The 25088-nt window shown below is 42.2% G+C and overlaps 1 protein-coding gene across 1 annotated transcript in view; it reads left to right on the top strand.

Annotated features, from left to right (window-relative positions):
* LOC118407320 (midasin-like) overlaps window positions 1–25088 on the top strand; it is an 89035-nt gene that overhangs the window by 42532 nt on the left and 21415 nt on the right. Inside the window, exons 32-68 of the mRNA XM_035807784.1 lie at window positions 137–280; window positions 670–787; window positions 1164–1343; window positions 1940–2092; window positions 2401–2533; window positions 3227–3343; window positions 3827–4059; window positions 4442–4590; window positions 5043–5257; window positions 5511–5550; window positions 5716–6192; window positions 6885–7039; window positions 7406–7459; window positions 7881–8073; window positions 8440–8575; window positions 8891–9119; window positions 9539–9671; window positions 10070–10255; window positions 10950–11149; window positions 11776–11948; window positions 12511–12803; window positions 13395–13592; window positions 13971–14099; window positions 14704–14829; window positions 14985–15041; window positions 15565–15654; window positions 16142–16323; window positions 16753–16923; window positions 18603–18690; window positions 19111–19390; window positions 20042–20142; window positions 20608–20754; window positions 21213–21308; window positions 21884–21978; window positions 22607–22735; window positions 23559–23707; window positions 24568–24677. Of these exons, the coding sequence (XP_035663677.1) occupies window positions 137–280; window positions 670–787; window positions 1164–1343; window positions 1940–2092; window positions 2401–2533; window positions 3227–3343; window positions 3827–4059; window positions 4442–4590; window positions 5043–5257; window positions 5511–5550; window positions 5716–6192; window positions 6885–7039; window positions 7406–7459; window positions 7881–8073; window positions 8440–8575; window positions 8891–9119; window positions 9539–9671; window positions 10070–10255; window positions 10950–11149; window positions 11776–11948; window positions 12511–12803; window positions 13395–13592; window positions 13971–14099; window positions 14704–14829; window positions 14985–15041; window positions 15565–15654; window positions 16142–16323; window positions 16753–16923; window positions 18603–18690; window positions 19111–19390; window positions 20042–20142; window positions 20608–20754; window positions 21213–21308; window positions 21884–21978; window positions 22607–22735; window positions 23559–23707; window positions 24568–24677 (5859 nt within the window). The remainder of the gene's footprint in view (window positions 1–136; window positions 281–669; window positions 788–1163; window positions 1344–1939; window positions 2093–2400; window positions 2534–3226; window positions 3344–3826; window positions 4060–4441; window positions 4591–5042; window positions 5258–5510; window positions 5551–5715; window positions 6193–6884; window positions 7040–7405; window positions 7460–7880; window positions 8074–8439; window positions 8576–8890; window positions 9120–9538; window positions 9672–10069; window positions 10256–10949; window positions 11150–11775; window positions 11949–12510; window positions 12804–13394; window positions 13593–13970; window positions 14100–14703; window positions 14830–14984; window positions 15042–15564; window positions 15655–16141; window positions 16324–16752; window positions 16924–18602; window positions 18691–19110; window positions 19391–20041; window positions 20143–20607; window positions 20755–21212; window positions 21309–21883; window positions 21979–22606; window positions 22736–23558; window positions 23708–24567; window positions 24678–25088) is intronic.

The raw sequence follows: 25088 nt of genomic DNA, 5'->3' as shown, positions 1-25088 counted from the left end.
TACCGATTTATGTCTCCCCCCCCCCCCATATGTCTTAAAAACTGGTGTGTTATAGTTATGCTGAATGGCAGTCAAACCGGCTAACTGATTCCAGTTATGTTAAAAGTTGTTCATTGACGTTATCACATCTTCTCAGGTTGGCCACAGCATCCTGCCCAGGTGCCTGTCTGGACTGCACACCTCTGCCAGCCCTTCCTGTAGCTTACAGCTCCTCCATCAGGCACTGGGGGCCTTGGAGGACCTCATGATGTGCATCAAGATGAACTGGATGGCCATTTTGGTGGGTAATCTTTGTTGTTGTATTACTTCAGGAAGGTACATGTCTTAAGCAAAGGTGTGTAGACCAGTGCCCTCTTGAGGTCATAGAGGTAGTGTTATTGTGTTTATGGCACAGTATTGGGAGGCAGAGCCCATCATTCTCCTCCCTCCACCTTTTACCTCCCCAACCGAAGTCAGGTACACATTTTTACTCCTGGGTGGAGTGAGGAAAGATGTGTCAAGTGCCTTTCCCAAGGGCATAAGATTGGCAGCATGACAGAATTTGAACCCAGGACCTCTCGGTTCTGGGCCAAACATCCTGCAATTATGCCACACAACCTCACATAAGGTTAATACCTCACTTCTCTAAGATGCTGCAAATATAGTCTTCTTGTTTCCTTACCCTTCCAGGTCGGCCCCCACTCCTGCGGAAAGACATCACTGGTCCAGCTCCTTGCCCAGCTGACAGGCCACCAGCTACAGGTCCTACCCGTCAACAGCTCCATGGACACCACTGAACTCCTCGGAGGTTTGCACTTCTCTCTGCACTAAGTTTGCCCAAAACATAAGCACAAGTCATTGAAAAGCACAGCAGATCTCCTGCCTAACACAAGAACATTGCCGAAATCTATGAAACCCTGACAAAATTACTCTGACTAGCACCCTGTCACACCTCAATATGCCAGTACTATCACTGTTGAGTCTGTTGAATAACAAAAAATCATGTATAATTGCAATTGTAATGCATGCAATTGACTGCTATTTTGATATCTTAAATGCTCAGGAATATGTTTTGGGTTAAATTTTTTTTTGTATTTTGTTTTTTAAACTGATGTAAGTGGAATGTACTTCAGCCACAAGGCTATAAAGTATTAAAAGAATAAACCATTCATTCATACATTCAGGTTTTGAGCAGGCAGATATTGGCAGGCCGTGGGAGAAGCTTGTCTCCGTTGCCACGGAGATGGTGAAGGACACAGCAAGGAGGCTGGTGCTGGAGGCTAAAGGTCAGAGGTCTAAGGCCACCCAGGATGCAGCAGGGCTACTGAAGATGTGGGAGAACTTTAAGAAGCAGTGTGAGACAGGTAAATGACGAGTGCTGCATTCTTCTAGTTTTGAACACCGTTTATTTCACTTTTCAAATTTCAATTATTAGCAGAATTTACACTGTACTCTCTCTTACATTGATTTTAAAATTTGATTTCAATGGACAGCGGCTTCTACTGTGAAGGAAGGTGTCCTTTTGTTTTGCAAAGGAATTTGTATGGATTTTTGGTTTACTTGCCTGTTCTTTCCATCCCCTGGGCTAACTCTTTGCAAAAGCCATCAGCTAGTTAAGCAGCCCTGGCTGTATGTCTTAAAGTGAAGATGAACAGCTTTCATTTTCTTGTCTTTCCCTAGTTGACATGATTGTTCATATTATAAACTCATCAAGTAGATATATACTGTAAATGCAGAAACTTTCGCAGTGGTTTAATGTTTGCGGTTTTCACGGTGGACGCTTTACTGCGAACTTAAAACCACTGCAAACATATTTCCATGGCAGTAAAAGACTACAGTGCATGGTGCTACCGCGAACTTAAAACCATCGCGAAAAGTCCTTTTTCCCACTACCGTGAAATTAAATCCCGGCGAACTTAAATGCATTTACAGTATATTTTTATGATATTCAATCCCGCAGGTTCTATGGAGGAAGGAGAATCAAACAACAACTCCAGCCTGACCTTGGAGAAGTTCACAGCTTTTGAACAGCTGCTGTCTCGTCTAGAGGGCATCCAAGGACAGCATGGGCACAGCACAAATGACCTTGCTGTGCTGCAGGCTGAGCTTCAAGGTCAGTCATAGATAATATGATAGTAATGACCTTAGAAGATTTATCTGATGGTAGATGTATTTCTTGGTTTTGCTTTGGTTGAAGAATTGAAAGTCTGGTTTGAGAGGTGTTCAAAAGAAATTTATCCCTTGTTCAGAATTGTATTCTTACACAAATACATTTTCCATGTGCAACTTTAAAACCTTTCTATGGGCACTATTACAAGTATTAGTAAAAAGAGAGATTAGATTTTCCAAATTCTTAACTTTCCAAATTTAAATGTTTTGGATAATGTCAAAGAGTACTGACACTTGACCTGTTTGTTTCAGAGTTGAAGGTGAAGTTTGAAAAGCTGTCATCAGGCACAGACAGTAAGGGGACGTTTGAGTGGATTGACAGCATTTTGGTGCAGGCACTACAGACTGGGGGCTGGCTGCTGGTGGACAACGTCAACTTCTGCAGGTAGGCTTGCATTCTTTATAAAATTCTTGGTTAACTCATGAGTATAAATTTACACACACACACACGCACACACAGCTAAACATACCTGTCTCTGGTCCCCAACACCATCTGCACACAGTCAAACACACTTGTCCCTGGTGCTGAACACCATTCACGCACAGGCAAACACACCTGTCCATGGTGCTGAACACCATCCACACACAGGCAAACACACCTGTCCATGGTGCTGAACACCATCCACACACAGGCAAACACACCTGTCCATGGTGCTGAACACCATCCACACAGGCAGACACACCTGTCCATGGTGCTGAACACCATCCACACACAGGCAAACACACCTGTCCATGGTGCTGAACACCATCCACACACAGGCAAACACACCTGTCCATGGTGCTGAACACCATCCACACACAGGCAAACACACCTGTCCATGGTGCTGAACACCATCCACACAGGCAGACACCTGTCCTTGGAACTGAGCACCATCTACACACAGGCATATGCATATGAATAGCATCCACACACATACACATACTGAACACCATCAACACACAGGTTAACACACCTGTCCCTGGTGCTGAACATACAGAGGCAAACACAGCTGTCTTTCCTTAGATAACAAAATAAATAACACACACAAAGCACATCTGTCTTTACTTCAATGAACAATATGTCTGTCCGTCTGTGCAGTCCGTCAGTCCTGGATCGTCTGAACGCCCTGCTGGAGCCAGGCGGGGTCCTCAGCATCAGTGAGAGGGGCGTGATTGATGGACAGGTGCCAGTCATCAAGCCTCATCCAGACTTCAGGTCAGTGAGGAAATTTGTTTTCCATTGCTTACAAGTAACTGCTTGTGACCACATCCTTGCCCATCACTAGCCTGCTGCCAGAATTAAGTAGTACAGTCCATTCACGACCCAAAGAAAGCAGCTGAGTAGTTATCAAATTTATTTTTCAAATCAAGAACTTAAGTTTCCTTTTTTATGGAATAAATGAATGAAACATTGCTTTGAACCATAACCCAATGTTTTCTGTAACATTGCTTTAAAGAGCATTTGATTTCAGTTGAAGCCCAGAGCTGGACTCACTGGACAGACCAGCCGCATTGGAAGCACAGTGTGAAGACTATCCGACTGCTGCCTACCCGTGACAGGGATCCCAGCAGCAGTATAATCAAAAATGGATACGATACGATACGATTTCATATAAGAAAAGCATCTCTGCCCTACATATATATGCATATAGTAAAACAACCATTTTAAAAAGTCATTGTATGTAAATTTTCCCATCAGGTTGATACTTGCTATGGACCCAGTTCACGGGGAGATCTCCCGTGCCATGCGGAATCGCGGGGTGGAGATCTACATGACGGGAGAGCAGGATCGCTATGGTAACCATGGTGATAACCATGGCAACCTGGACCCCGAGGATGTGATGTCGCTGTTGCAGGGCGCAGGGTTGGTGGATGAGGGGGCGTGTCAGCAGCTGGTCAGGGTTCACCAAGAGGTCAGGGAGCAGGTCAAAGGTCAGTATCTTGTAAGAAAAAGTAAAAACGGTTTTGATCCAGTTTAGAACACTGTCACTGAAGAGCTACTCTTTCACTGGTCATGACAGAGAAGACAGATGTTGTTTACAGCATTTACAGGTTCATTGTACCGGGGAAATTCCCTTTAAGTTAGCTCTTACCTATAAGCAGTGAACAGTGCACCATGGGTTAACATCCCATCCTAAGGACTGGGGCTCTTTCTGGTAGCGTCCAAGTCAGGCGAGGGACACTGGAATTGAACTCATGCCTTCTAGTTCCAGAGGAAGGACCACTGAAAACTGGACAATGCATGCTACAAGATAATCGAGTTGATAAGTCTATGCTAAATTGATACCACATCCATAATGATTGTATTCCCCAGGCCCAGAGAGCTGTTCTGTACCAGAGCTGCTGCAGGCTGCAGTGTTGACTGTACAGGAACTGCAGCAGGGGGCTGGGCTGTCCGCAGCCCTACTGCAGGCAGTCACTCAGGTGTACGTCAGCACGCAGAGGACTCTCAGCAACAGACAGGTGCGTGTCAAGAGACGCCTATGGTCTCTCTCTTTAACATTTCAAAACATCTTTTATTCCTTTACTAATCTAAGATACATTCAGTCCTTGCCTATAGAGCTCTTTCTGATATTATCACTCTGTCTGTCTTTCTCTTTCTCTGTCTACTGCTCCTCTCATGATCAACTGACTTTATCTCATCTATTTTGAGAACTTTGGATGTCATATCAAGTCACAGTGTGGTGGAGCAGCCTTATATGTTATGATGAGCAAAACACTTTAAACTCATTTTGAAAGATGACAATTTTGAATACAGTATTAGATAAGTTTTAAGTCAAATATATTTATAATGTAAGCATCCTTATGGAGAGGAAAGCATTTTTATTCACTGTTTACTATTTTCTTCTCCTTCTATGTTTTTGGTCCATTCCTGATCCAAGTGAATTCACACAAGTTTGATACTTGTCTTACAGCTGGCACAAAGTATAATTGAGAAGCACCTCAGCCTCGATGGTTGTACCACGGACAGTGCAGATGAGAAGCGTACAGATATGGCTCCACTGTTGAGGACCCACAAGCTGCCTTCTGCAGCAGAACTGAGTGCCTGTACAAGTCTCAGCACCATCAAGAGGCAAGGGGCGGTGTTAGTCGGTCTTTTTCAGCAGCTTTCTTCAGCACTAGAGAAAGGGTAAGTTGCCCCTTGATCCCTACAGTACAAGTTAAAATTTTGAATAGAACATTACATGTTTGTTAGGATACAGTGACGTATTAAGTTCTTGGCAATCATAGTTTTAAGATTTTAAAGCTTCTCTGATCATTTGATATAGAAATAAAGGTTGCAGATTTGCATTCAAATGCCACAACAAGTTCAGATCAAACATGGTCAGTAATGCCTTATGACATGTGATTTTGTCTCAAATCTTGTTTTTCTATTGTTTCAGATCTGAGCCTTCTTTGGATGACAAAACAATACAGGACCTTGTCTGTTTTGGCATACGTTGCTTCTTAGAATCATCTTGTCTCTCAGACTGGGAGTTAAGACTTCAATGGCTGCAAGAGCAATTCCAAACCATTGTTAGCACAAAGCAATATCCCAAGAAAAGCTGGGAATTACGACTACTAAAATCTTTGGAATCTGATGTACAGTTCACGTCTGCAGCCCTCCAGGATGTCTTCAGGCATCCATTGCTGTATGACCTTGTGGAGTGTTCCAAGGTCATTCTTTCCAACATGGCTGACCAGAAGAACCTGCAGTGCTACTCATACGACATCAGATGGAACATGCAGTTCCTGCAGTACGTTCTAAACGCTGCAGTCAGACAGGAACATGACAAGGTCACGCTCAAAGGTCATTGTAAGGAACTGTTCTCATTAGCCAACCGGTTACAGCTGGTTTCTCAGCACAGGAGAAGACAGAAGGAAGAAGAATCTGTCCTTGAGGCAGTTGTGAAACCAAGGTCAGCGCTTGACATGTCTGCAGCTGTGCACAAGGGGATACTGACGGTCGACGCCCTCCCCAGCACTGCCTTCATCCACTTGCTTCCATTCTTCAAGGAATTTGATGCCTTCTTGGAGGAGTGCATCAGTCAGAAGGAGACACTGAGTGATGAAAATCTGTCTATGGTATGTCCTTATATAACCAACTTACCTGTGTTTAGATGTAAAAATAGTAACCATGTTTTTTTAACAATGATTCATTGCAGAATTAATTGTAACTTGACTTTTTGAAACTGAACATACAAGGGACAACAATCTGACCGATAGCATATAATATCTTTAGTCTAGGTCTTTCCAGAATACCTTTGAAATAAAGTGAAAGCCTACATAAAGGACCACTTTCTGTCCTTCTTGTCCATACTTTGGGACAAAAATGGCACAGCACATAAAAATGTTTAATGTTTAGACATTAACAGCAGCAAATATTTCAGCACTAGGGACAGCATTGTTAAACTTCTGTTGATTCGAGTGGAAGCTGGCTTTCAGTTACTGTCAAAGCTGAGGTTAGGCTCTGGCTGGTTTGTAATGTCTTTTTCTCAGGTTTTCCTTTTTGTCTGCCAGAAGGACAGAAAACCTGGCAAAATAGAAAACTGCTGAAAAAGACAAAAAGAACCAGTCTAACCTCTGCCTCGAGAGTAGCTTTCAGTGGAGGGAACAGCAGCATTAGTTTCAGTACCAAGGCAAAACTGTAAAAATTTCATGATTTTTTTTTCTTTCAGGCCAAAGTTTGTTTTCAGTGAGAAAACAGCAACACAAGTTTTAGAACCAAGATTAAAGCAATCAAACTTTTGTGAGAGTAATTTCCATTTTTCTTTCAGGTTGAGGTCGGCCTTCAGTGGCGGGACAGGTTCTGGCAGGTGTGTACCTGCCATGTGGACGTACAGCAGGTGTCACTGGGCATGCTCAGTCTGCACTGGGGGTGGGTCTGCAGGAAGACTGTACCAACTGTCGGGCTTCTCACAACCCAGGACAGGTGAGGTATTATATATACTAAAGAGAAGAAAATTCTGCAGTTCATTATTAAATGTATTTAATTTATATGTAGTTTCACTTGATTTCTGGATGTCTATAGATCAGAGTTCTTTACACACAATAAGTAGTACTACACAATCTGTTGTTCCCCATCAAGTGAGGGTAAAACATGCTTGTATTTAGATGTAAAGTCTTGATGGAAGATTGCCAGCAGACTCTGTCTTTAGAGTTGGTGCTGTGTAAATTGAGGATGAGAAAGCAGCCCTGCAGACAGTCATGAGCCAGAGCCAATTCAGGGTTCCTAAAAACTTGCTGGTTGAACTTTAATCAGTAATTAACACTTGATATTTGTTGCTATTCCCTGCAGCCTTCCTCTGGCACTGCAGACAGTCCTGAGCCAGATAGATGCAGGAATGTCTGGGTCATGACAGAGCCGCTGCACTGGTTCCTGAAAACTTGGCTAGATTAATTAATATTGATCAGTAATTAAGACTTGATATTTGTCATGATTACATTTCCCTGCAGTCTGCCCTTGGCCCTGCAGACAGTGATCAGCCAGCTGCAGGATTATCTGGGCCATGACAGGGCCGATTCAGGCTTCCTGAAAACTTGCTGGTTGAACTTAATACTGTAAATGCAGAAATGTTCGCGGTGGATTAATGTTCGCGTTTTTTGCGGTGATCACTTCACCACAAACTTGAAACCACCGCAAACATTTTTCTATCATGGTATTGGACTGCAGTCGATGGTTTTACAGCGAATTTAAAACCACCGCGAAAAGTCCTTTTTCCCGCTACCGCGAAATTAAATTCTCATTTGATATTTATTGCATTTCCCTGCAGCCTACCTCTGACCCTTCAGACTGTCATGAATCAGCTGCAGGATTGTCTGGGCCATGACAGGGCAGCTGCACTGGTCCAGCTGGCTCTGTGGGGGGCCATGGGGCATCCTGCCTCCTTCAGCACGGTCAAGGTCGCAGAACTGGTGGGGAGATGTCACAAGGTCGCAGACTGCTTAGAGGTCACAGGAAACAAGGTGATTTTAATCAGCTTGAAAGTTCCACTTAAGCTATTACTGAATATGATGATGTGTGATACTTTATGAAGATAAAAATGTAAATCTCTTCAGCTATATAAGATTTGGAGATGACTTACTGACATTTTGAGTGACATCCATCACTCAATTCTTCAGCGTCATTAGAATGAGCTGGCAGAGCAATATGATGACATAATGATATTTTGTCTAATAGATTCTCTATCTACACATGCATGTCAAAGGAAGAATTCTTCATCTTCAAGTTCTTAACGTTGATTAGTACAAGAAAATTTTTTTCAATTTAGCAGGAAAGGAAATACTTTCAAAAAGTCTTTCAAAAAGATTGACCCATATTTTTTTTTCAAGCAGAAGCAGTTAAGAAGCTGTGACCTTGAGAGAAGAGTGGTGTTCCAAGTGACCCAGGGGTCATCTGTTGGAAGGTCATTGGCAGAGCTGCTGGTGAGGCTGCATCAGCTGAACACAGTTGGGTCATCAGAGATAGGTGGGTCATTTCAGCAGATTTCAAGTTGCATAATTGACAAATGTATGCAGTTATATTTATGATGATACTGTTTTGTAAGTGTAGAAAATGAAGTAAAATTCAACAAGTTTTGAATGCTGTTTTAATGACTTTTGGTTCTCAGGCTGAGAAAAAAAGAAATTACTTATTAATTCAAGGCTCCCCCGCTACAATTTTTGTGAGTATTGTAATAAACTGACTGTCAGTAGTAGTAGTAGCTCCACTGCATCTGTTTGAACTGTGACACTGCATTTGATAAAAGTATTCCTTTAGTTCTTACTCTATTTTACACACCAGTTACAGATGTGGAGGGAGCTATAGAGGTCATGGAAGCTGAGTTGAGAGCCCATGGACTGTTGTTGACCTCTGACCCTGTTGCCATGGAGACAGAATCAGCACCACACCCTGCCCCAGCTGACCTGGTGACCAGAGTTCAGATGTGGCCGCTGCTGGAGCACTCCAGTCTGCTGGCCGAGCTGCAGCTGGTCACAGACTTGATCAGACTAAGACTATCGCGAACAACAAGGTAGGTATCAGTGTATGTGTGTCATAAAACTAATGTATTCATTTAGTTCTGTGCTTTCTTTTTCCTGTAGTTTTCTTGCTGTTTTGAGCACTGCTTTTTGGGGAGATCTTTGGTACATACATCACTTCCAAAGGAAAAAGCAAATGCACTCATTTTTAAACCTAAAACATCTAACTTGTTGTATGCAGAATTGATAAATATAGGTTATTTTCACAAGGTAAAGATGATGTCAGTGTTTCTGTATCCATAATTTTTGCAGTTTTGTATTGTATCAATTTTTAAGTATCCTTCCAGAGCTGTGCACATCCTTGATCTCTGAGCTCAAACGTGTTCCAATTAGATTTAATTACATTTTTTTGACTGGCATGCTTTCAAGTGCCAAATTTTATGCATGAATGGGAAAATTTGTTCTCTTTCAGTGGCAGCTCATTTCCCATAGAAGAGACCCAGCAGAAGGTGGAGAGTTTCCTGCATTACAACACAACCCACCTGCCTACCAGCCCACTGCAGACAGCACTGTACCAAATACTGCAGCAGAATGGGAACAGCAATGTAAGGAGTTTGCTTCTGCTTGTGTGTAGTGGTTTATAATGGTCAGAAAGCTAGTTGAGTTTCAGACAAAGAATGAGTGCAAGGACAATTTAAGGGAAGTGGATTAATTTTCCTCCAAAAGCCTGCTATAGATTATCAGGCCACACCATTTTTCTTTGATTCTGAGATATTTTCAAGTTAAAGAAGAAGCAAAAAAAGACGAAAACAAAGGGACATGAGGAAAACATGACAAAAATCCTTGTTCTGGTCTTTCTCACCAGACCTCCTTTTAATTTCAATTTCAAGTCAGCAATCCTTTTAATACCTAAATACAAAAAACATCAAATCAAATTTAGTAATTCTCTTTGAAGTAATGCTGTGCAACATGACAAATCTTTTTTTTTTTCATATCTCCACAGGCCAGTCTGGTGAAATACTTGACAGAGCAGGTCTCCTCCCTGGTGCTGCAGTTCCACAACAGGTGCTGGAGCAGTACGGTGACCTCAGACCTCGCTCAATGGTTGTCATGGAAACCCAGGAACCCCTCAGCTGAATCAGAGGAAGAGGCTCTGCAAAGTTTGGTTGAAATTCCTGGCAGCCTGAAGGTAATGGAAAAGATAGCTTTGCTTTGTTATCATGAGTTGTAATTCATTGATCTCCATTTGTTTAGTACCAAGTACATGTAGTTTGACTGCAGCTATATCTAAAAAAAAAAAGATAACACATGTCACTTGAACAAATAACAAACTTGTCGGGTAAAACTAACTTTTTCACAGCATTTGAAGACATAAAATAAAGACTTGCATCAGGGAATATGATAAAAGAAGACATCAACCACCTACTAGTGCTCTCTCGGTCTTTGAGGAACACCAGAAAAAGATTGCTTAACTTTGAACTTTCAAGATTGTGTCCTTATGAATACTTGTATACATTGAAAACCTGAAATATGAAAGTAAGCCATATTTAGACATCTTTTTCTCTTCCCTCTTCCTGCTCCGGTGCAATGGCCAAGTGGGTAGAGTGTTCACCTTGCATTCAGTAGGTCGTGAGTTTGATCCCCGGCTGAGTCATACCAAAGACTCTATACGAATGGTGCTTGCTGCTTTCTCTGCTTAGCACGCAGCACTAATGAGGAAGAGTATGTGGGTTAAACACACATCACTATCAGCGGACTAGCCCCCTGCTGTAGTGGCTGGCACAAATGTGTGGCCCAAGGGCTACAGAAATAGAGATGGGCACCATGCCTAAGCATCTGTTACAGATGCCAGACAACTTTAACTTTAACCTCCCCTGTTCCAGGGCCCCGCTGCACTCCTGTCCTCTCTCCACACCCCAGCTGTGTTCCATGTCCTCTGGGAGGGAGGGGCCCAGACAGGACCCATTCAGCTGCCCAGTGTAGCCCTGGGACAGTGCCAGGAAAAACTGCAGCAGCTCCAGAGGCTGTCCCAACACCTCTGGTCTAATGCCTGCAGCTTGAAGGATCCTGGTCATCAATTTTGGTAAGTACATTGATGAAGGTTAGACATCCAGGTGATAAGATGCACAGGGTTAAGGCTACTCAAGCAACTGGATAGAATTTCGTCAACAGAAATCTTTTGGTCAATGAGCATCTGCTAGCTTTCTTCACAGGCTAAGCAAAGATCTGGATTTATTAGCATTTAAAATCTTGGTCACCATTGAAAGACAGCAAATGCTGTCAAATGCATATTACTGTTTCCAAATTTTGCTCAGTTATTTGTGGATTCAGTGGACTGAATGTTGGATCTACATGTATTAGAAAATGAACGGATTATACTGGCACTACAGGGACAGGCGGTCACATGTTTTGCTGCGTATTGTGCCAAGAAAATGGCAAGAGTGAAGTACAGGAGAGTTGATAATCATTTTTATCAAGTTTCTACAGTCAATCTTCGTCTAACTTAACAGAGGCAGTTAGCGTTGTTTATGCGAAGATAGGATACTCCGCCAAACAGATTCCTTTGTAGTGAAATGGACCATTGTTGAGTATTGCCCATTCACAAACAATTAGGTTCAGGTTCATGTCTGGACCTGATCCTCTGGAGCTGGACCATGCCATGGTCTGGTACCAACCCTTAGTGCTCAACCATTGCTTTCTCGTTCTCAGGGTTTCAGACAGGAGGTACCTGTGTCTGTGCACTGCCCAGCTGCTCCAAGCCCTGACTGCGCTGATTCCTACTGAGAGACATCCAGAATGGGTTTCCATAGTAACAGATGTAGCCATGGCAACAGAGAAAGCCTCCTCTCCTGTGGTGGACAGAGCTAGGGAGATTCTCACTGGTGAGTGTTTAGTGGCTTGTATGTTTGTGTTCATGATGTACAAAGTTACTCTATCTCACTCACTCACTCACTCACTCATCCTCGCTGCATATCAGACTTTGCTGAGGCGGGCCGTCATCGTTCTCCAAGTCTTCCTGTCTGAAGCTGCTCTCTACACTCCCTCCCAAGTGCATCCCATCTCTGCCAGGTCACGCTCTACTGTTCGTTTCCACATCATGGCTTGTCCTCCCCTCTTACTCTATATTGGCTGTCAAAAAGGGCTGCTTATTGAACTAGAAGAAATCAGTAAAGTAGAAGCCGTCTAATTGCACACCTCCTTTGCCAGCATATTTCGTTCAATTATCTGGGTGTTGGAACAATGGCAAGTTACTGTACTGCACCGGTTTGGGATTTGGGGATTCTGTGTAATCAACAGAAGTGTGCAGTAATATGTTGTGCATGCAATTAACAGGCTTCTACTGTATAAGGGTTTCAAGAGGGACAATCTCATATGCAGTAAAACAGCACTATCCTGCACTAAAATTGAAATTTAAACTCTCGATTTTTTCATACAATTTTCTAGACCTTGTTCAGGATGATCTTACATCCCAAGCCACCTGGAAGGAACAAACAACTTCACAGAACCTCCTAATCCACCAGTCCACCCTGAACCTGCTCACCACCTGCCTGCAAAGTCTGGAGGACATGGTTCACCAGGACGTCAGGGAACGGGGTAGAGAGGAGTGGCGGTACAGGAGGGAACGTGGTAGCACCTGGGTGCAGCTGGGCTTGCTGCAGGTGCAGCTGCTTGCACCACAAGGTCCTGTGGACCCGGCTGAGAAACAGGCGGTCAAGCTGGGCTATGTCAGGGAGGAGGTACGTTGTACATGTGGTATAGAACTGAAAATTTGTTATCATGAATAGTGGTAACCAGAATACCAGCACTGACAATTCTGGTCAAGATCCAGACCTAATCCTGATTATAGCACAGATTCTGAAGTATTGTAATTATAGAGATTATACTGGATACTACTGGAAATACTCAGGATGATACTCGATACTACTAAAGGTACGCCTACAGGTCTGGATCAAGACGCCAGTGAAGACACTCTGACTCAAATCTAACTGTACTCGCCTTGCTGTCTGTATACTCAACTTTGAAGTGTTTCTAGATAAAATTTCAGCTATAGTGTTTGAAAGAGTTACAATGGCCTGCTAAATCTGTGCTTTTAGGGCCTTACATTTTTTATCTTATTTTCCAGTAAGCCCCAAAACATGTGACCTTCTCTGTCAGTACTGTACATCTTCTATTCTGTGCAACAACAGATCCACTGATTCTTTTTTGTCTGTTGATGGTCCAGCAAGAAATATCAGTTTCATACCAGTATCAATAAATTCACCCTTTGTAGTAAAACTTTCTGTACTGACATTTATGTCTATTTCTCCATTGATATCTCCCCCTCCCAGATCCGTGCCCTTGAGACAGAGCTGAAGGTCAGGAACATGTCCTCCCAGCTTCTGACCGGACGACCTCTGGACCTGACAAAGGTCGGACTGCGGAACCTTCACCCCAGGGTCGGGTTCTTAGTGACCAGGCTGGAGCATCTCAAGGAGCAGGAGAAGGAACTGGGGACCAGGGTGGCTACCAGGCCATCGCCCTCACAGGTGCATGTGTGCTGTAGCTATTGATTGAAAGTATCAGGAAAATTTGTAATATCTGTAAACTTTTAAAGTTCGTATGAAAACTTATCTGTGTCAGTAACATCCACACTGTTGTATATGCTAAGCTTTGTTTAAACACAAAGGAAACATTCACCATGAATTTACAGTCAACGTCGTCACACTTCCAGTTTACGGAAGGTCAGCACAGTTCGACGTGACTGACTCAAACTTAAAGTGTCAGATTTTAACTTAGTGGTTTAAGGGTTTATCCCTGGCATTTTGACCTTCGATTGTTTTCTCATTAATGAATCAAGAATGCTAGTTTAGACCCTATGTATATGTGATTATGAAAAATTTCAACAATTTTTGCACGTTTTACAGTTTGATGCGATTCTGAGGGATGTCCGCCACTACCAGAGCAGTGTGGGCTCACAAGACACTGTCCTGGCTCTGCTGACAGGCCTGGCCAACGGTGGGGAGGGCAAACTCATGAAGGGACAGCACAACAAGGTGGGAAGGAGCTTACGTTTTAGAAATGGAACCTTTACAATAGTGGCCACTGAAAGAAGAAAATAAATCACAGTAGAAAGATGGACACTACAGGTAGGGTTCTTCATGCCAAGGTCAATAGTAATGTGATCTCTCTAATAACCACCAGAAAGAAGCCACAATGGGCACTAGTATGGGTTAAAGATACATTGTGTGTCCATGGCCAGATGGTCCTTATGTTAGAGGTGGTCCCTTGTACAGTTCTGTCTGAAAGAGTTATTTTGTTGATGGTATAATTGTTTTCCTTGTTCTTAGCTCAGTAATGGCCTATATGCTGTTGGAAAGGATTTAGACTTTTATGTTCATCAAAAAAATCTTTTTTTTTACATAAATTTTCTATGCTGAGACTTTAGAATACCTTGAGAAATAGATGGAAGTTGTGAATAATGACAACTCGAGATGGTTATATTCGACAGGTGGTCACTATCAATGCTTTTGTCAATAGGAAATAATAATCTAGAGTTTTGCGTTTATCAAAAATCTTTTTTTCCCATCAATTTTCTATGCTAAGACTTTAGAATGCCTTGGTTTGGATCTTAAGATCCTGTATGTCTTGCCCCGTCAGTTGAGGAGTCTCCTGAGCCAGGAGCAGGCGTGGCAGACGTCTCAGCACCAGTTCCTTAGACACATGCAGAGGGACTACCCCATGTACGCCGACCTGCTCACCCCCTTCCTCAGTGGTATAACCCAGGTAAGCTACCTTCTCACCCCCTTCCTCAGTGGTATAACCCAGGTAAGCTACCTGCTCACCCCCTTCCTCAGTGGTATAACCCAGGTAAGCTACCTGCTCACCCCCTTCCTCAGTGGTATAACCCAGGTAAGCTACCTGCTCACCCCCTTCCTCAGTGGTATGACCCAGGTAAGCTACCTGCTCTCACCCCCTTCCTCAGTGGTATAACCCAGGTAAGCTACCTGCTCACCCCTTCCTCAGTGGTATAACCCATGTATGCCGACTTGCTCACCCCCTTCCTCAGTGGTATGACCCAGGTAAGCTACCTGCTCACCCCCTTCCTCAGTGGTATAACCCAGGTAAGCTACCTGCTCACCCCTTCCTCAGTGGTATAACCCAGGTAAGCTACGGTGTCAGTGGCAAACTGAAGGCATTCTTGGGTTTGTTATGCAACTGTTGTACAAAATTCAGCAGTCTTTTTACCAAAACTGCTGTCTAAGATCCTCGTTGGCATTTGATTCTGTCATAGCCTACTTGATGATGCCATAGCTGAGAAAAAGTTCTGCCACTCTAAATAGGAAACCCTTGTTGGTTCTGTGTTTGTTTCAGACTAATGAAAGAAAGAAGATCAGTTTTCCATCATAATTCATAACTATTTATTATTAATAAGATATGATACATTTACAAACAGGGAAGCCTATTACAGTGTGCATGTAATGAATGTATTAACTAAACTAAATATGTTGAACTTGTAAGATGGTCCATGGGATGCGGCTGGCAGCCAGCGCAGTGTACATCTCCCTACAGAGGAGCAGTCTGGACCTGACCCTCTCACCTACGTTGAAGGTGACTTGTTTAAATATTCTCCTTTGTTGCAAGACTAGAAAAATAAGGTGATAGGAGCTCCTTCTCCATCCTTGTGCATGGAGAGTGTGGAGCTCACCAGCAGTACCAGGATAAAACAATGAAGTGAAATTAATTGATATATTTGTGGCTTTAATGCTCTGAATTGACTTGTCTTTGTTAAGATTAAGGTTCAAACAAACAAACTGGCAGAAAGTTTCATAGTATTCCTCACATTTGCTCAATCTTCTTATGTATAGAGCCTACTAGCAACACCATGGTGTGGAGACAAAAGTTAGTTGTAAAGTGTACATCACCTAATAGTATATAGAAAGAATTCTTAGAATTGGTAGACTACCATTATACCTAAAAGTCTTTGTGCTAGTGACTAAAAAAATAGGGAAGAAAAGTCCAATGAAGAGATTTTTTGAGAGATGTCAGCTTCTATGTTAAAGAAATTCACAAAGTCTTTGCTTACTCTACACTATAGCTCCAGACTCCAGAAAACTTGATCCGATGCCTTGGAAAGTTCCCACATGTCTCACCAGAGTTCCCCACAGTGCTAGACCTCGCCCGTGCGCTGTGTTCTCCCGAGGCGGCATCTCTGGCAAAGAATGTGGCAAAGCTGCAGACAGTAGAGGGGACGCAGCTTTCTGACAAGGCTGTGGAAAGGTGGGTGGTAATTTAAGATATCAACGCCAATTTTACCTTGCTTGGTTCTCAGTTTATTAAAAAACAGTTTGCGACTGTGTAAAAGAAATGATTTGTTACTGTTGATTCATCGTCACAGTACCGGATATATGTTCAGCTTCAAAATCATGTAGAATTTCAGTTTTGTGTCACTATTAGCCATGGAACAATGAAATGCCACTTGTATGGATTTCAGGTGATAGCTTTCAAGGGATGCTGATAGGCACAACCCTGAAACTGCTTTGGCAGTTATAATATCTTTCCTCTAGCCCTTCTTAAGTTGAAATTTTTATTTTCAAGCCTGTTACACCCAGTTTTGCTGCATTTGAGGAAAGATGCAGCTGACTGACCAGCCCTGCAGATGCTCCCACTATTGCAGTCATGTCTAACTGTAAACCTGTTATTTCTCAGCCTGTTACAGCCAGCCCTGCTGCATGTGAGGAACCACAGTCTGCAGACAGGTCAGCTGACAGGCCCAACCCTGCAGCAGCTGCGGCACATCCTGCAGTCGTACGTTCTGCGGTGGCAGGAGGGCAGGGAACAAGACAAGGAGAAGGAACAGGAGGAGGCCAGCCTGTACAAGTAAGTGCCATTTTTATTTTCAATACCTTTACATTTATTTTATTTTGTATAAACACCATCACCAAACTGAAAGTGTCAGGCAACAGGGGTTGTGGTAGACCGAGAAAAACTTGGATGGAGTGTGTTAGGAGGGACATCAAGGTGTGCGCCATTTTTATTTTCCACTATCTACATGTCTTTAGACTGTATATCCTTAAGTTTTCCTAAAGGTACTGTTGAGCAAAAACAAGTAGTCCCATAGCATTTTTGACGCTGAAGGGACATTGGGTTATTATCCACTGTGTCTGGGGCATGGTATTGGAAGGCAGAGCCCATCCCTCTCCTTCCTCACTGTCTTTTGCCGCACCAACTGAAGTCATGTACCCATTTTTACACCTGGTTGGAGTGAGGAAAACTGTATCTTTTTCCCAAGGGCACAACATTGGTATTTCTTGAGCAAAACTCATCACCAATTTTACTTCAGAAAATTGTTACAACAAACAGGTGAATAACTAGAAAGGCCGACATTTGCTTAGGAGCAAATACAGCATATTGCAATCCATCGTCATCCTTGAAAAAATCCCAAAATTCAACAACTTGAAGTAATGTTTGCTCAAAGGGAAAAGGAAGTACTGTGGGCACTTGTCCTACACACCTTCATGCCGAATTTTAGGTCATTTGGTTTCAATATAAGGGCCAAAAATATACATTTTTTAGTTAAAAATGGCTAAAAATCCCAAAATAACTCATTTCATAAGTGCTCTATGAAGAAAGTGTTGTTGGGGCCCTGTTGTCATATGTCCAATTTACCTTTGTACCAAATTTCAGGTCATTTGGTTTACATACAAGGGCATAGAAGCCAAAAATATACATTTTTAGTCAAAAATGACTGAAAACCCCAAAATAACTAATTTCTGAAGTGATCTATGAAGAAAGTGTCAATGGGGTCCTGTGAGCATATGTTCAATGCACCTCTGTACCAAATTTCAGGTCATTTGGTTTCTATACAAGGGCATAGGAGCAATAAATATACATTTTTAGTCAAAAATGGCCAAAAAAACTAAAATAACTCATTTTTGGAGTTAACAATGAATAAAGCGTTGATGGGGTTCTGTGGTCATATGTCAAACGCACCTATGTACCAAATTGCAGGTCATTTGGTTTTAATACAAGGGCATTGGAGCCAAAAATAGACATTTTTAGTCAAAAATGGCCAAAAACCCTAAAATAACTAATTTTTGAAGTGATCTATGAAGAAAGTGTTGATGTTTTTCTGTGCTCATATGTCTAATGCACCTCTGTACCAAATTTCAGGTCATTAGCTTGTAATACCAGGGCACAGGGGCCCAAAATATACATATTTTGTCTAAAAATGACCAAAAACCCTAAATATCATAAATTTTAAGGCCTCTATCAAGAAAGTGAAAAAAACGTCTGGGGGTATTTGCTATTTCTACCACCCTGCCAAATTTCAGCTCATTTGGCCAAAAAATGAAAAAATTAATCCCATTTGAAGATTTGACAGGAGAAGAGACAAAGGAAAAACAGTATATTGCATCCATACTATGTATGGATTGCAATATAAATAGATGATTTTATAACATAGATGGTATTGTGCTGATCGGAACATTTACTTAGTTATTATCATGTATGACCAATGGGAAGTGTTGTTACATTGCTTGTCTAATGTCTGTGCATAGATGGAAGAGTAAGACTCATGGTGATTCGCTGACTGAAGAGCAGCAGGAGGAGAGAGAAATCAGACAACAGTTCCCAGGATATGAAGAGGTAACTGAAGTCTAGAAATGAAGTCACATTATTTTTGTACTTTGCCAATTCTGATATTCATGCTTGTTAGATTGTCTTTACTGTTATTCATAAAGTAGATTGCAAATTATTTCTTCAGAATTGTTAGATATTAGCTGACTGAAATGTATGTACAAGTTACCATACATTGTACCTGTCACAAGTGTAATGCAATAGAGTTCTTTCTCTCTCTATGCCTTCTGTTTTGATAAATTATGTTTTGAACAAAAGTCTTAAGTGTGGGGTAAGTCCCGATGTTGGTTGTCTAAAATTTGGTCATTTGTTTTTAATTAATTTACATGTAGGCTGATGACCCACAGAATATCTTTAAACACAGAAACCACAACATAAGAACGTAAAATAAGCATCTTGAGCACTTGTTTTGTTTTTTCTTCTTCCCAGGCATTTGGTGACATCACAGCTGAACCAACTCTCGGTGACGACGACGATGATGATTCCAGCAAAGCCTCTGAGGAGGCCCCTGCCCCAGTGCATGATGGGAAACTATCCCATGATGCTATTCTGCAGATATGTGAGGTTCACCACAGCTTGTACAGCAGCCTGACATGGATGCTGTGGTTGGACGACAAGAGGGAACTGACAGCTGTCAATCATGTAGAGCCTTTCCTGATTGGCTATCAGACTGCAGCAGAGCTTTCCAGACCTCTTCTTGGACAATTAGGTAATTAAAGATGTTATTCATGTTTCCCTTGAAGAAAATAATCTTGTTTCTTGCTGGTAGGGACCAAACATTGCAACCTATATGCCCAAATTTTGCACTCATACAGAGTCGATTGTACTTGTCCTTGGTGCTGAAGTAGCACTGTTGTTGCTTCATCACCTTAAACTTCATCATGAAACCTTCATCCCCGTGCCTGAGCCCTCAACTAAACAAGGCTTTGCACACAGATGAAGAAGAAGATAGTAAAGACCAAACACTGGAACTCAATATGCCCAAACTTGGCACTCTCACATAGTCAATTGTGGCTGCCCTTGGTGCTGTAATATTGATAATTGTTGTTGTTACATTTTGACTCAAAACCACTGTATTTTAGAGTAAACAATAAGCGTTCGCATGTAACATTTGACATTTTGACATTAATCATTTGTTGTAGCATACATTTCAAATAAAATGTGGTTCTTTTACATGTTTCCGTCTTTTGATTTGGCACATTTAGACATCAGTTCTGGGCTTGAAAACCACTTAAATCGGTAACCTCAATACATTGAATAGCCCTTAAGATATTCTATTCAAGAGCAAACACAGTAAGTCCTTCAAGTTCATAAAAAATATGTGACTTTGCTTTAAAAGTTTTGTTTCCTGTTGTATCAGACTGCAGGTTAGATGGGGACCTTGTCGGAGGTCACATGGTGGTCAGCGGGCTGCTGCAGGGCAAACTGAAGGTGCTGGAAACTGGTGCTGAAGACAGCAAGGTACGGTACTGAAGTCCCTTTCTGGGCCCCCTTGGAAATCAGCAGGTCATTTATCGTAGGGGCTACCCAAATGTTTTTAAGATTAAATGAATGGATATAGGTCTCTAAGTCTTGGAATCTAGAGACACAGTACATGTATTTAAGCTATTAAGTGTTGATATCTTTCAACCAGGAAGCTTTTAAGGACTGTGACAGTGCCAAAGAAGGCTATCATTGGTATGTTTGATCTCATTATGGGCATCAAAAAGCAAGTATCAAGATATGCAACAGTAAAACAAATATTTTCTGAAATATTAGACAGATGAATGAAAAATTTTGACTGCCCCTGAAAAGACTCGAGATCTTAGGTTAAATACATAACATGTTATACCTACATGTATACACTCTGACAACATATACCCCAGCCAAGACAGTAAAACGAGTATTAAGATAGGTCCTAACCATCCAATTTGACTTTTTTTACAGACCACGCCCCAGCAGAGCAGACAGTATGACATCTATCATGACCCCAACATCCCTGAGGTTCTGCAGTGCAGAACGCTGCTGGCAGGTGTGACAGTCCGGACAGAGGAGCTGCTTGCCCAGTGGCCTGATCACCCAACTCTCAAACAGGTACTGTAGTCAGAGATGATGTCAGAAACATTTTGAAAGAATTGTCTAATACAAAATTAATGTAATTGAGATCTTTTCTTGCTTACTGCTGACATCAAGTTTAGGCCACACCCTGAACCATCATGGTTTTCCAGAAATCTCTTTGTCCAATGTTGCTATTCCCAAGCCATCATGCAGAATGACTCAGATCTTGATCCTTTTTATATTTCCTTTCCATTACAGTAGGGAAAAATATAACTTGAATTTTGTTTTCTGTCGTGTTTCTCCCTCTGGCAATTTTGTAAAGTAATCGTCCAAGAGGATTTGCATCTTCATTTCTGTCCAAATGATGTGAAATTTTATTGGGCATTCCTGTCAGCCATGAACAACACAAAATTAATGCCGGGAGAATGTTTTTAATTTTTTCTAACACAGAGCTGGAAGAGTTTGCTAGATGTTTTTCATCATGTTTTTTCCAGATTGCACAGCTGGTGGAGAGACTCCTGTCCTTCCCTGTGACCAGCCCCCTCATGAAGTTCTTGACTGGCCTGGAGCTGCTGCTCAAGAAAGCACAGGTGACATTACATGTTTGGCGACCGTACCTGTTTGGTTTCTTCATGATTAAACAAGATCAAACATACACACCTTCACGTAACTCCTTCAGCTTTGCAGTTGATACAAAAATTATGTAGAAACCAACTACAGCGGTTGCACCACAAAACATGGAATAGCCTCTGCTCCTGTGCACATTCTGGACCACCTTTTTGCCAAGTGCCAAAGTGGCATTTCACAAACCCTTCGTAGTCTGAATTGATTAGGCACAATCCGTCATGAATTTGGGTAGACTTCAGCTGTTAGGATAAAGCAGAAGGAGGGTGAAGCAGAATTGCGCCAGGGGCAAGGAGGAATGATGGTGGCAAAGCTGATTTACAGTGGAAGCAAAGCCTACAAGAAGTCCATGGGCAAAGCTAAAGAAGTCAGGTGGGGTGATAACACGATAACACGAAGTAGGAGGCCCTACTTTTGGACCAACTCGTGGGGAGTTTGAATCCTGGCAGTCGTATTTCAGACACCTAACTTGCCATAGATAAATGTAAGTTTCTGGTACAAGAATTTGGTACAAGTGATATTTCCTGTTTACTTTTTACAGGAATGGGAGAACAATGCCAGCAGAGAGGTTTCCATGACAACCCAGCTGGAGGCCATCATGCAGATGATCATCCAGTGGAGGAGGCTGGAACTCAGGTTGTCTTCTTGTAGATCCTACAGTCGAAGCACTTTTATATTTAAGAAGATAATTGTGATATACAAGACATTGAAATGAAATAAAACAAAATAAAAAGATTCTTCTCAAAACGGAGATACTGTCAGAGAGGACAAGACAAATGATGAACGATAAACTGTGAGGGAAAATGAACTTTGTAAATGCTTCACCTTTGTAATGTGAGGAATGTTGATAATTATGATCTTGACTGCCCCCCCCCCCACCTGCTGTGCTAATGACCTTGTTTGTTAACACGGACATTAGATATGCATCAACTCTACGGCAGTTTAAAGCTGCCCTAAGACACATACCACAGCACTTTGTCCCCTGACCTCCTCCGTTGCCGTTTTTGGTTTGACTTTTGACCACTGTTTTTGACGCTTCGGTTTACTTGTATTGTGTTTGTTGTCCTCTGGTTGTCTTCTTCTCTTACTGAATGTAACATGTTTTGTTTTGTTTTTCATGTAAGCAGACCCCCTTGGAAATTAACTTCCAATAAGTTGAAGGGACTACCCACTTGCCTGGAGATTAATAAATTAATAGATAAACACCTCCCCTTTATGACCTTGCCAGATGTTCTAATGACCTTGGCTGTGCCCCCCTCCCCAGGTGCTGGTCCCACTGTCTGGACACCTGTACCCAGCAAGCCGCTGAGACGGCCAGGACAAAATGGTGGTTCCACCTGTATCAGCTGGTCGAGAGCCAGCTCTTCCCAGAAGCCTCTTCTTCAGCAAACAGGTTAATTGTTTATTTTATTTAGTTTAGTTTTGCAGAGCTGCATATAGTACTCATTGCCATAAACAAATCTGATGCATGCATTGTCTTTTACATTTTCTGGATTTGAGCATCATATAAACTTGAATTCCTAATACATTTCTAAGCAGGCCAATGTTCTAGAGTTTCCCAGGAGATATTAGTTTAATGAGGTCCGACGTAAAATTGTGTGACACAAAAAAATCTTACTTAAATTTTCTATCCCATTTGTATCCATATGGCATGAATGCTTGAGTCCCATACTACAATAAACACAACAACAAGAAACATGGGGAGAACACTTTGCATAATAACACTGACAAAAGATAGTGGCTGCTACTTGAAACGTCTCCCCATTTCCAAAAATATATCCAGTTGCTTGAGTAACTGCTATATAAAGCATATCTTGTTACCTGGATGTCTAACGTTCATTGACAGGGCTCAAAATCCTTTTTTCTGTATACCCGCACTGGTGCAGGTAGCATTGAAAATTACCTGCACCAGACAAATTTTACCTGCACCACTCTGAACTTAAGAATTATGCATCATACTAAAATTGTTCAGGAACTATGCATTGTTTTATTTTTCTTTCATACTTTATCAATATGCAGCTAATAACAATCCATACACACCTACATCATAGAACATTTACATGTGTATGTGTAAAACCCAGTAGATGGACTAGTAGTGCAGGTTAGGTGCAGGTAGACACCAGAAATACCTGCACAGCTCCAATTTTACCTGCACTAACGTCCATATGCAGGTGGTATTTCGAGTCCTGATTGACATACTGTTCTCCCTGTCCCAGTGATGAGGCAGCCCACACTACGGGAGAGTTTGTGTCCAGTCTGAAGCAGTTTCTGGAGTGTTCCAGTCTTGGCGAGTTCCCCGCCCGACTTCAGATGGTTCAAGACTTCCACTATCACGCTGCATCGGTGGCAGACAGCCAACAGCAAGGTGAGAAGTGGTGTTTTTTGTTACTCAAGTTTTACTCAGGTAAAAAGGAGTACGTTTGTACCTAGCTTCGGCTAGGGCATTCCCTTGGATAAGACGTAAAATGGAGGTCCCGTGAGCCATACCTCGAGCATGTTAAAGAACCCACCATGCAGCAAGTCAACCTGCACACAGCAAGTCAACCTGCACACAGCAAGTCAACCTGCACACAGCAAGTCAACCCTGCACACAGCAAGTCAACCTGCACACAGCAAGTCAACCCTGCAGACAGCAAGTCAACCTGCACACAGCAAGTCAACCTGCACACAGCAAGTCAACCCTGCAGACAGCAAGTCAACCTGCACACAGCAAGTCAACCTGCACACAGCAAGTCAACCCTGCAGACAGCAAGTCAACCTGCACACAGCAAGTCAACCTGCACACAGCAAGTCAACCTGCACACAGCAAGTCAACCTGCACACAGCAAGTCAACCTGCACACAGCAAGTCAACCTGCACACAGCAAGTCAACCTGCAGGCAGCAAGTCAACCTGCACACAGCAAGTCAACTTGCACACAGCAAGTCAACCTGCAGTACTAAGCATGTTGCATTTGTGGACATATAATGTTAGTTCACCTTGATCCGTGGGGTAACCTATATCCGTTGTTGTCAAAAGTAGGGTATTTAGGGCTAACATTCCAATGAAATATGAGTTCAAACTGCTATATTTTAAAAATTATACAATTTGAAACCACCGTCCATTGACTTTATATCCCTAAATGCACTGTTCTGAAGAACAATGGATATAGGTTTCCCCACGGATAAAGGTGAACTGGCGTTACATGTATAAACTCAGTTGAACATAAATCTGTTCCTACCTGCAGCTGTTGTTGCCAATGTGCTGTGGAACCTTCACTGCTACTATCACCAGTTCCTTCCAACTGTCCAAGACACCATCAAGGACCTCCGGGCTCCTGTGGAGAAGGAACTCAAGGTGTGTAAAGTCTTGGGAACATTTTTGTGTCTTACGTTGGTTTACTGGAATACTAGGGCCCAGGATTTAATACAGCATTCTTTTGTGAAGTGCACAAAGCCGTCATTTTTACTACTGTTTCAATTGTATGTAGCCACAACGACATAAAACTGTTTTCCTATCAAAATAATTTTTTTCTGAGCTACAGTGCCTATCTCTGTACTTTAAAGCTTGCTAACAGTGTTCACTGTGACATCTTGGAAAGAATTAAATTTCATTACAATGGAGAGAGGGATCAAGAGCTGAAAGTCTGATTTATAAGATGTGTTCAATAACATCAGAAGAGTCTATATTTTGGACAAATGCCTTGATTTATTGAATTGTGTTTAATGATGATTTAATGTAATCAGGATATGTTACATTTGGTGTCAC

The sequence above is a fragment of the Branchiostoma floridae genome, unplaced genomic scaffold (assembly GCF_000003815.2).
Source record: "Branchiostoma floridae strain S238N-H82 unplaced genomic scaffold, Bfl_VNyyK Sc7u5tJ_1297, whole genome shotgun sequence".
Classification (NCBI taxonomy): Eukaryota; Metazoa; Chordata; class Leptocardii; order Amphioxiformes; family Branchiostomatidae; genus Branchiostoma; species Branchiostoma floridae.
This window is presented reverse-complemented; position numbering and strand designations above follow the sequence as displayed.